Source organism: Melanotaenia boesemani, chromosome 21 (genome assembly GCF_017639745.1).
Source record: "Melanotaenia boesemani isolate fMelBoe1 chromosome 21, fMelBoe1.pri, whole genome shotgun sequence".
NCBI classification, from domain to species: domain Eukaryota; kingdom Metazoa; phylum Chordata; class Actinopteri; order Atheriniformes; family Melanotaeniidae; genus Melanotaenia; species Melanotaenia boesemani.
In genome coordinates this window covers 18133271-18145883 of record NC_055702.1, presented here as the reverse complement: position 1 = coordinate 18145883, position 12613 = coordinate 18133271, and the positions used below count along the sequence as shown (strand labels likewise).

At 42.5% G+C, this 12613-nt stretch overlaps 1 protein-coding gene across 4 annotated transcripts in view; it reads right to left on the bottom strand.

The window, feature by feature from the left end:
* The window catches only part of raraa (retinoic acid receptor, alpha a), a 134721-nt gene that overhangs the window by 25099 nt on the left and 97009 nt on the right, over positions 1-12613 (bottom strand). Inside the window, exon 1 of one of the 4 annotated variants that reach the window (XM_041973127.1) lies at positions 8681-9656. The exons of the other annotated variants lie outside the window; for them this stretch is intronic. Within the exon in view, the coding sequence (XP_041829061.1) occupies positions 8681-8858 (178 nt within the window). The 5' untranslated portion in view covers positions 8859-9656. Of the gene's footprint in view, positions 1-8680; positions 9657-12613 lie in introns of those variants that run through there. 4 annotated transcript variants of the gene reach the window in all.

The following is a 12613-nucleotide window of genomic DNA, read 5'->3' as shown; positions in this document are numbered from 1 at the left end:
AAAGAGAAAGAAGACATAATGAGGAGATGGAGAGTAATAGGAAGTGGATTAACGCAGGAATTACTGGGTGTGCTAGAAGTGGAAATCAAAGAAACGCATGAAATAATAACAAAAGAAGACAGAACGGGTGTACAAAGCCAGACTGTGTTTAATATGCCTTGATTTCTAAATCACTGAAAAACTGAACTAAAAAGAGAGCGGGTGCAGAGAGAAATTAGGCCAGAGCATTAAAAGTGAGGCGTGTAGGCGTGCGTCCTTGGGGAGCCACCGATGTTAATACAGTTATTAAGCCTCTCCACTGAAGCCTGCTCCACCTCTCCAACCCCCAGCATCAAGGAATTCTCTCTGCCTGCCAGGCAGCGGGCAAGCCTGCACCTTCCACAATGAGATCAAACAGTCCCAAGTAGGCCAGCTCAGAGGAAGTCTGTGATGGAGCTTCCCACTGAGCAGTGAGGGCAGGTGAGGTTGGTTATGTCAAGCCCATGGAGAATCCCAGCAGGCTTTACGGAAGGGGAGCTTAGACTTCAACCTTGCAGTAGCTCCTCCTTCCCTTCCTCTTTCTTTAAAGTCAGCTGACCAGGATTCCCATGCAGCTCTTCCCGATGTGGGGGATTACCGACATGAAAGGCTTTAGCCAGCATATGTGCAAGAGCAGATTTCTTCTCCTGCCAGCCTCGGGACGCATGCCGCTTTGGAGGTTCATTAGAAGTGGACAGTGTGAGGAGGACGAGCCTGGGTGGCAAGGACAGGGAATAGTACTGTACTTGTATGTGCAGCCTCAAAGAGCAAAAGCAAAACGAGCTGGTCGGTTCGGCATCACAGAGGACATGTGTCTAATTACAGAATTATGTCCAATCCATAAATCAAACTGGAGAGGGAAGGTTAGTGTTGCCACTCTTGGCCGTAGCTACGAGGAAGAAATTTGGGAAGCTGTACACAAACCACTTTAAGAAAAGTCAATGGTTGGCTAGCCAAAGCATGTGCCTGAAATCTTCCAATTTATACAGATGAAATAGTCTGATATTTAAAATGAAAACAAAAGGAAACTAGGATGCATACCTGAGGGATAATACAGGAGATTTTACTCTTAAAACACTCCATATAAATTGAATCCCAAAAGTTAAAAATAAGGAGCGACAAGATAAAGAAGTGACGCTATAATGTGCTAAATAGGATAAAGATGTAGGTCATTTTGTACCAGACTCAATTTACCACCACTGGCCTGTTGGCAGCTACTGGACGCAGGCCAAGTCCTCATCAGTCGCACTAGAGCACAAATAATATCAGTCATTGAGCCAAGGCTCTCCCTCTGTCTCTGTCGTATCCCTTTACTTACTTCCTCATTCTTTCCCCTTGCCATCCGCTCTCAGCTGCTTTTTGTTCAAAAGAATAAAAGGGCAAAAATCCAGAGGCCAAAAATGACATTAAACCCCCTGAAAGCCTCCACAGAGATTACTGTTTGAAAATGCCAGCTCTCCCGGAGCCCTCCCTTCCCTTCACCATGTCTGAGATCTGCCTCTCTCTTTCACTCCCCTAACCTCCCTCTCATTTTCTTTCAGCTGAGAGGTGCTGACAGCCCAGACACAATAATCCAGCTCTATTGTGGAACTGCCACAGTGGCAGTAGTGCTGTGCAAAAGGTTTCCCACGTATGGCGCGAGGGCAAATAGGGGTGTCACGGCGTGGTGGTGCTGCTGAACAGCAAGGAGATGGTAGCGCCACGCTGTGCCACTTGACAACTCCGGTTCAAACTGTTGTCACATTTTTTATTAGTCAGCTCCATGGATGGAGCAGAGACAGAAAGGGGGGATGGCTTATTTTTAAAAGAACTAAAGCACTCCTGATTTCACCTCCACAAGATGAGGGGCTTTGCTTCAAAGTTACAACAATAGTACCATTAAATAAAGGTGAATTTAATCTTTTATGGCTAAAATGAAAAATGGTAATTATGCAGTTTTGCATTACCCAGACAAGAGCACATCATCAAGACTGTGTGAACTTTATCGGATTGTAGGAAATACAGGTTAAGTGGAACAAAACAGTGTAATAAATACTGCATGATGAACCATGATCACCAACTCCAAACCGAAGCTGAAAGATGAAAGAAGACCCGACCAGCTGCTTTGACTGTATGACAGAAAAATTGAGCCATGTCAGATAATGTTAGCCTCGTTTCTTCCCCTGCAGCAGAAACAGCTGTGAATTTATGTGACCAGTTATGTGAGTTTCATTTTTACTTCATCAGATCTTATTTGGAAAAGCAGTTCCCATCTCTCATTATGCAAATCAAGCTTGAAAAAGACAAAAACAACTTCAACAATGTACAAAATTGTTCTTTTAAATTTGGATATTTCCACCAAACTATTCTAATTAACAAAAAAGTATTTAATTTATAAAGGGCTCCATTATAGCCTTAAACAAACTTCAAAGAAATTCATCCTCACACTCTTTATCGCCTTTCCTTCAGGTTTTTTTTAGACAACTATAAAAAACTGTCTTCAGCTTACTGTTAAAAATCTCATGGAATAACAGAATGTGTCCTCTGTGCTCTATGTGCTGCACAGCTGCATATTTCCCTATCTGACCACCCTCTTCCCAAACTGAAGCAACATCCAGGCTAAAGGAATAAGGAAGAGAATGAGACCTTTCTGTGTTCAGTTTTATCCCTACCAAGGGCATCATCTTGTTTTTCCCCCCAGTGCTCTGTCTTTGGGTATAAATATGACAGACCAGAAGGTCATCAGCTGAAGCCTTCACCAGGGCTGCAAATTGCTTTGTGATGCAGTTATTACTCTTAGCACAATGAGAGTTCTTCAACATCTGACAGGACTTCTTAATTAGTCTGATATCAGCTAAACAACTACAGCTCCTTATAGCCTTATAAGCAAATACTTCACTACCTATGGTCCATGCAAGACACCACAGGTCACAAAAAGGTTGGACATGTCTATTTGAAAAGAAGAGGCTGCATAATATCAAAGTTCTATTCATAAGAAGCAAAATTCTCTTGACCTGCTCAGCTACAGGACGTTTCTCTGTTAACACTGTCCACAAACATCCCACAAACAGAATAACAGGGAACAAGCCTCCTGTAACCTGAGCCTGTCAGCCTTCTTTGGTCAAACATGCTGTCCTATCCATCAGTATCCACCACTATACTCTTCCTTCTCACCTCCACCACACTGTTGGCAGTCCATTTCATCCTGGTCCCAGGTGGGTCTTTAAGAGTCAAATGTCAGAGGCCGGGCCGCAGCCAAACACATAATGAATATGAAATGATTCAAGGGGACTGTGGGAAAGAAAGGAGAGTTGGCTGCTTCGTCACAGAGTGGGACCGGACTGCGTCGAGCTGAGGAGGGGCTCGGCCCAGACGACACGGCGATACACAATATAGATATCTAATGTTACTTGACAAACATGCTTCAATAAATCAAGACATACAAAAACAGTTTGACTTCTCCCCTACGTGTGTACTGCAGTTAAAAACCTTGAAAAAAAACACCTGACACATTGAGGCTCTCTTACCTTAGGAGATGGCCTAGTAACTTATTAAAATCACACTTCTCACTGTTTTTGTGTACAGAGAAAAAATAAGTTTAAGTCCGACCGATTCAGGCCTCTTTCACAAACTTGTTTCGTACAATAAACACAAAACACGAGCAGAGCATTTCTTCTCGCTCCTCCATTAACAAAGCTGACTGAGACGGCAGCAACACAGTGCTATTTTTTGCCCCAGCAGAGCTGCTGGGCTCTTGTATTTTTAGCACACTAACCTCTACCCTATTTTCTTGGCTGTCCCACTCTCAAAATAGGAGGGCATTCTACTGTGATATGTATGTATGTGTGTGTGTGTGTGAACTACTAGAGGTGTGCACAGTTGTCATCCGTGATTTTAACACAGATCCCCAGAGGGAAAGTGGGGAGAAATGTGTGTAGGTGGAAGCAAGAGTCCTGTGTTTTTGGCCTGAAGTGAGTGGCCTGAGAGCACAGAGGAGGCAGAGGCAGCCAGAAAGCCTCCGCAGCTGATGAAATAAGGCAACGTGCGATGTAATCACTTTATATATAGCAGATAATGTGGAAAAACGGGAACAGAGGGCAAAAGATCTTGTAAAATATGAGGAAAAATTAGGGCAGGCAAGCATTAAAGATTGATCATGACACAGAATGCTCGACTCTGGCTTTCCATGCAGAGAATGCCACCTCAGACATGGAAACAAGAGGGGGAGAGTTAGATAAAGTGTGAGAGAGAAAAGAGACACTTTGAGAATGAAAATGCCTTGCAGATGAATTCTGGGGTGATGAATGTCCACGGTTCAATACCCAGATGAATTTAAGTGTGTTCCATCATGGGAGGGTGGGGATAAAACATGGAGATGGGCTGGAGAGATGGGGAAGGGGAGAGTGTGCTGGTGAACTAGCCATGCAGAGCCCATTGCGAACAAGCCATCTGTAGAAATAAGTAAAGAAGTGATTACAACAGGCCCAGCTCAATTTCTGACAGTTGATGCTTGACTGCCCCTGTAGAGCTGAATTGATTTAAATGAAGAAGCTATGAATATTTTATAGGGCAGACCCCCCTCACACTCTCCTCCTCCTTTCACCTGAACTGTTTTCATCTTCTTCCCACTCGTGTGTCTGTGCTTGTATACATGTGTCTTTAATCGCACAGGGCAGACATGGGTGAGAATGTAATTATTGATATTGAGATTACAGCCCTATTGTCACAATGTCTGCAATCAGCTGCCTTCTTTAAGCCCGGATGAATCAGTGACACTGCCTGGATCTTTTCTGTCTGCCCTGCTTTGTTCATCAAAGTGAGCTTTGCAGTGTACACCAACCCTTGTTAGGGGATTTAGTGTCAAACCAAACGGGTGTACTGTACACTCTGACTGATGCCTCTGGCTAATTCTCTCTGCAAACAAGCTAGGGTCCATGAGTGAGTCTGAGCGTGTGCACACAAAAATGGGGAGGAAAAAAAAAAAAAAAAGACTCCTAGTGTACGCAAAATGCTACAAGTGTGTAACACACCGTGAGCCACCTCAAAGAGAACATCACTATAGCATTCTTTGTTCGTGTTGAAAAGCCAGTTGCTCTGCCAATGTTCAAGGCTACTGGGGCCACACCCATTCATTATACCTTCAAAAGTGACTTAAAAAATAGGCCCTAAAACAAAAACGTGTATTTCTGTTGTGCTTGTTAATCTCACAGCTGGCTGAACATCCCGCTTTGGGGGCATCTCAATTTAGCAAACAATAAATTGCATTAAAAAGGGGCAGCGCCGGCTTTGATGGTTGGTGGTAAGGTGCTGTTTTGGGAGCGAGTGATGGCAGGTTGTGAAATGCTGCCCTGCGGCCTTTCCCAGGAGAGTGGCGGGAGCGGTGCTGAACTCACTTCACCCCTTTGCCATTGCAAACATACCTTGATGACAAAATGTGTTATTGATGTTAACCTGAAGGTGAAAGCAGGCGCGATCCTTTGGACAAACTGATCTCTCTCTCTTTCACACACAGAGTGGCATTCTAGGCTTTCAGGCCACTAAATCACTGTCGCCGTTGGTTGAAAGGGTTTAGGCAGACGTGGCAAAATAAAGACGCGGCCCTGAAGCTTCCCTCCCCTGAGAGCACATAGGACATTGCCTCAATGCTGTCCATCTATACTGCCAATCCCATAAAGCTGGGTCAACAAAGCCCCAGTAAGGAAGCTCAGACACACTGATAGCATCAAGGTGAATGTTTAAAAAAAAAGGGATGCAAAAAATATTAAAAATATACATGTGTAAAGTAGAGTTCAGGACTTTTAAGGCTTGGGATTTGCAATATTGCATTATGCCAAAGTCACAAGCTGTATTTTTTATTAAAGATGTAAGTAGATTTGAAGAGAAATCCCAAGTGGATTGTTCAGTAAAATAAATTTTGTACTACATGTTTAGCCACATCAGATGACTCTTGTCCAGCTGTTTCCAACAGTGACCCTCTTTTATGTCACAAGCTGATAATACTCCGGGCAGTTTTGTTAGGGGACAGGACTGTTTATACTGTGTTGCTCGTGTTTCTCTGCACACACTTGTCAAATAAAATCTGAATACTGATATTAAAGCAAAAATAAATAAAACATAATAATAAATAATACTATTTTCATGAAAAACTATGAGGGACAAGCTTTTATAGCAAAAAAAAAACAAAAAACACAGACACACAATTCCAATCAACTTTCCCCATCAACAAAACCCAAAACTGCTCTTATAAACCATAGCACCAAGAAACAATAAAGCGCCATCTGTTTTTTACATGGGCCTCATCTCCTGCTAGGCAAAAAGACTTCCACGCTTAAATACCACATGAGTCAGATTAGGCTGCCAGTCACTTGCTTCTCAGACACACATACATCGCTGATGTAGCCCACTTTTTGCATGCGTTTTCTTTAGAAGACAAACTAGCTACTGTTCATCTCACTCTCTGACTCATCTTCACTCTATGGAAATCCCTGATGATCGCTTTCCTTTATACTATGGACAGCCTGAGAAGAAGAAAAAGAAAAGGAAAAAAAGAACAAAAGTCTATGGGCTGCTGAGCATTTGAGCCCCTGATGCAATCCCTCTTTACTTCATCCCCCCTTTTTTGTGTGTGTGAGAGAGACAGTCATGTGAACAAGGTCATGCACATTCTTTCATGCATGAGCCCCTAACTGTTGGAAGGATTCTGACAGGAACTCTGTGAAAAATCAAGTGCATTAAATCCGCAAAGCTCTGTACTTTTCACCACAGACATTCATGACCAGCGCTTTGAATATAACCAAATTAAAAGCAGCTCACTCCCACTGCCTGCAACAGCAAACTTCTGCTGACAGAAAACAGTCAAACAGCTGAAGAGGAAACATCTTTAAAAGAACTAATAACATTCGGAATGAAGCATCCATTGGATCTGGATTCATGCCCGGCTTCTTAATGGGTCCACAAGGCCGTTTTAGGCCAGATTCACTTCAGCGAAGATGTCACAGGGTGCACTTTCAGAGCCAGAGAGCTCCTCCGTAAAGCCTATAATGAATAGTTAGATCCAATGTGGAAAGGCTGGAAAAACAGAGGACCAGAAAAGGAAAAAGGACAGAGGGGGTAAAAAAGAAAACAAAAAAAAAAAACAAAAAAAAAAAAAAAAAACATGTCTACCAGCAAATTCCAATAGCTTCTGCAGAGAAACATACCATTGGATTCCTGCTTGAAAACAGGAGGTGAAAAAGAAATCTTGTCATCTTGTCTGTTAGTTTTCTACCCATATGATCCAATAAGCCTGGGAGCCACGTGAAGACACTAACAGATGAAGTCTCTCTCTACATTCCCCCACCAACATCCCCTGGATGTGCATTTATTTTATTTTTTTTAAATATTACATTCAAGCAGTAAGGCAAAGAGCAGATATGCTACCCCCACCAACCCACACTCCCCTTGCAATTCTTCCTTTGAGCAAAACAATGTGGAGTTGAGGGATCAGAGGTCTTTTCCTGGGCCAAACCCCCACAGACTCCCTCAGACGAGCTCACATGGTTTGAATCAATGCCGCCACTAGAGCCGTTTAGTGCACCAGTTCAATAAATACTCTTAAGCTTGCTGGATATCTGCTTTGAAAATGATTTGTCTCTTTAGTCAGGAGGAAACTCTAATCTCATCTGACTTGGAAAAACAAGCAGTGGCAGACTGAGATGGAGACAGACTACAATACAAACAAAAAACTGTTTTGGGTGCTTTTGTTATTGCTGTCAAACATCAGAAATTCCCGTCTAAATTTCCTTTTGTCACATGTTTCTATAGTCTTGAGACGAGGAGGAAATTGGCCCTTAAGAGCCTGTGGAGACTCCTGCCTTCTTTACGCTCCTACAGCAGTGAAAGACAACAGGAGTATCTCTTCTATAAAGGCCTGTTTAAGCATCGTGCAGCGCAGCTCCTTTGAGGTGAAGAATGGGACGGGCCTGTGTGATGCTCTGTTCTTGCAATAAAACTCTCTTGTTGTAGCAGATGTATCAGTAAAAAGAAATCCCCATGGCTGCTGGTGGTTGCTCAATCCACATTCACAAACAAAACATAATAAATAAATAAATCACTGATCTGAACTCATATCATAAAAGCACCATTTAAAATTGAGATGCTATTTATAGACATGTCAGAGAGTATGTCATCCTTGCCTCCTGGGGGCATGAGCTGATAAACAATCATCTTATTATTACTTGTATTCTTATGCAAGACCTTTAGACGCAGGTTGAATATGCACCTTTAATATTAACCTCTAAAATCCTTAATGGGAGCACAGTGAGTTGAAAATGATTCATGCTTTGCTAAAAATAACATTATTGGGTGGATATATATATATATATATATATATATATATATATATATATATATATATATAAACTCAGTCGTATTCTGAAACATAAAAAAGGAAGAAACGCAAAAGTGGGTCAAGTCTATATATTGCTGTGAGGAAACTCGCTGTTGGTGATGACAAGCAGCGGTGTTCGGCACATATTCTGGTTTTCACATTGTTTGGAGAAAAGGCATTACTGGGGCTATTTCAACCATATCTGTGAAAATGTGGAAATATAGTCCAACAGAAAACAGGTTTACAGATAAAAACACAGACTTTAATCCCCCCCTCCCCCTCCAATTAGTGGAATAAAGTTGGGGAGACACCTACAGTGATTGGAGCCGTTCCAGTGCTGGTTTCTGATGGACGTGCTGTACGGATGGGGCGCTCCGGGCACCAGTCCTTTTTCTGGGATCAAGCATCCTCTGCTCTGGTTGTAGTAATCCATCATTAAAAATGGGTTCGGGCTGGGATTCAGTCCCACAACGTCCACACTCTCGTACATCATACGCAGCAGGAGAGGCGGCAGGAAAATATTATCAGAAAACCAAGTGTAGTCGCGCACGCAGGCACAGCCGAGCCTTGTGGGTTTTCAGCTCGCCGCCAGCAGAGGTAGAATCTGAGGGGGTCCAACTGCATCAAAATCGAGGCAAAAGTGATAAATCCAAACACGGCGGGGACATTTGATTATTTGGCATATTTTTTACTGACTGAAAACAGACAGGAGTGTATGAAACAGCCTAATCGGCTTCGCTCAGTTGGAAAAGGTGAATTACAAGAACAGGCAGCATTGTGTCCAAGCGCAGAAAGCGCGACACACACAATAAATAAAATGCACTGACTAACTTCAGCAGAATATATCGGTCCTGTCGGCCTTTCTCAAACACAGAGGAACATATGAGGCTCTATCCAGACGACAAAGAGACGGGGGGTACGAATTAAATTCCAAGGGGAAAAAAATAATAGAAATTTCCTTAGTCAGTGTCGGTAACACGCGGCATTTATAGATATGATGTAGGCGCAAATATCACAGAGGAAATTCCGCGGAGTTGTAGCCTAGTTCGTCCTTTGGGTTACGGTTGGTTGTCCCGTTAGCGCCCGCCGTGGGTGGACTCCTGTCAGCACCCAAATTAACCGGTCTCTCGACAAGCCGCCTTCCTCAACCAGACCCTGCTCTCCGACATCCAGGTCCGGCAGAAACATGCAGCACCGCCTTGTTAGTATTTGGAGCGAGAAGTCTGAATCATTCCCACAGCGAACCGAGCGACTATCATATCCTGCAGAAATGTGACAAGGCGCAGCAGCTGAGGGCTTTAGCTCCACCTCCACTGGGCTTCTCTCCCCCTCTCTCTGCCTCCCCTCAGTGCCTTTCAGGCGTTGCTCCTACGTTTAACCCCTTCAGGGACGTCATCATGGATCTCCCTCTCTGTACACAGGCCCCTGCATGAGGCAATGAGGGGGGAGCCCGCCGCCCTCACTCAAACTGAGCAGCGGGGGCTTTAAATAGGAATGTATTTGAGGACATGATTAAGTTATATAAGCTCAGTAATTAGTCTTTCATATCTTTACAGGGACTTCACGGACATAATGAGCGCTGCCACAGCATGCATCTCTCTTGCTCTTTTTTTCCTGGAAGTTATTCCTCAGTTCTGACTTTTTATTTGGGCTCCTCCTTCCAACTAATTTGACCCCCATGCTCTCATCAGTCTCTACCCTCTGATTTTTTTCTCCCCCAGTCGCTGTCTCCCTAATTTGCCTAATGCTATGCTGCTGAACTTTTTTTGAACCCAGGGAAGAAGGCAGCCTCACCCCCTGGTGACCCACTGGCTGACTCGGGTTCACTTCTCTGGTTTGTTCTCATCCCACATTATTCAAGGTTTCCCACCTTGTACACGCGGAGTAACGCCATTACACTTTTCCTCAAGTGCTGCCCACAGAGGCGCCTCGGTTCACACAGCGCACATTGAGAAACAAAAGTGGCAAAGTCACCCAGTCATAGTAACTCAGACTTTTCTCAGTTTACTTACAGCTGGAGTAAAGTCCAGGAAGTTGTTTTGCCTCTGAGTCGCATTACAAAATGTTACTCTCCCTTTAACTCTGCAACATTCCACAGGACATTGTTGCAGCTCTTCATGGAAACATGCAGATGTTTCATGCATAAGGTTTGAGCTTGTGCCAAAAAAAACCAAAACACCACAGCAGACCTTTAAAGGCATGATGCTGACTGTTTCAAAGACCGGTGATGAAAATATCACTGCTGCAAATCTAAACTAGTCACAAACTAATCAGAACATACAGGCGTTAAATCTGGAAGACAGATTTGAAAATGTAATAATCAAAACCTCAATTTAAACAAACCTCATCACTGATTGGGATGTCCTTAACAAAGTCAGAAACATGTAAGAACATGTTCTTGCAGCTTTTTCATTTATGTTTTAAAATGTCACCAAAAAGAAAACATTAATTAGATATGTTTCCATAACCTGGTACGGATCAAGTAAACTAAATCAGAAGGATGTGGTACAGACTAAATTGTGCATTACTGTTATAAAAAAAACTTTAAAGAAGACATGGAAGACTTCAACAAAGGCAGCTGAATAGATCATATGAGAAAGAAAAATAGATAATGAGGGTTTTTTTCTACCCTTTCCCCAACTGGATGTGTTTGAATAATCTGTTCATCCAACTATTTCATGCTACAGAGCTACACAATAACAATTTTTTTCCTTTAAATGTTGCAGCTGTCATCAACCTTTTCTAATGAAATTATTTTAAATGTTCTAAAGAAATAACACTGAAGGGAGTTACGTTTGCTGACACACAATATTTCAGCATCTGAGTGGACAGAACATTTTTTAAAACATGGTAGCATTTTCAGACGTATCTGTGTTAGTGTTGATATGGCCAAAAACCTGACTAACTGGTATGGTAAATTTACAGAACAATCCCCCACCTCCCCCGCCATCCCTACACCTGAGCCACGGGCCACAGCTGGGTCTGACCAGCACAGTTTTTGAAAAGGATTATCAGCGTGGAGACTGGTGGGGTGGGGGCCGTTGCCTGCTCCGCCCCCACTGACTGTGACACTTATTTAATGCAGACCCCAGTGTGTTTACCCGGCCTGATAAGAGCCAGTGTGCAGGCCCAGGCCATGGTGACCCTTTGCTTTCATTGATAGCCACACATTCCTTGACAGGATTAGTTCTATGAGTAATGGCTGTCAGAAAATGCTAATTTTCCAGACTGTTTTCTTCTCCAAGGGGAGTACATTCATTCTTGGGAGATACCCTGTGATTGCATGCGACAAGCATAACAGAGTGTTGATCATTACTTAATAGAGGAGGGAGGAGTAAAAGATAAGACTAAAAGAAGATCTTTTCCCACAACTTTATTTTACAGAAGGAAGTGGCTCTGAAATGAAACAAAACTAAATATATGTGGAAGGTTAAGGATAAATTAAATCATAACACACACTATATACAGAAATGTACTTTGTTTATGCTGCGTTGGCAGGTCCATCATGAAATGCAGCCAGAAGTTGCACTAAAATGCTACTAAAAAATGTTATGCTACGATTTTTTACCTTTATAGATTAAAACTAAGCTAGCAGAGGCCATATGATGCTGTCCCAGAGTGTGCTTTAAAATAGCGAGCAGGTACTGCAGAATCAGACATGAAAACATTGTCCTGCAAGCTTTTCCTTTCACACTTTCTTTCACATATTCAATCAGTAACCTTAGTGGCTTAATCAGTCTGATAGTGTGATGGTATTCACACATTTGTCTCTTTTCTGTTGATGCTGAAGATGCGTCATCCAAACCTGCCAGTAAAAATGGTGAAAAAAGGCACTTTATAACATTTACAAGTTGGAGCATGTTATCGTCTTTATGTATCACTTATAAATCACTACTTTACTTTTTGTTATACTGGCCTAACAAGTATTTGGTGATTGTCATTCAAAGCAGCTGAACATTTTTTTTATACAAATGAATGCTACTAAAATCTAAGTTTTAACTTTCATATAAGAATTCATATCAAGCAGATAGGATCAGTTGAAAATATTGTTAAATGGGAAGAGAGCAGAAGCTTCAGCTTTAACACTTTTTCTTTCATTTAGCTCCAAAACTCACTCAATACTGCAGCTAAATATTGTAGATAAAACCATGAAGGATTGTAGTTTTCACAATGCTGCTCCATGTCTGCGCTTTGATGCAGCAGTTTGCACATCTGCCATGATGAAAGTAATACAGATATGTTACTACC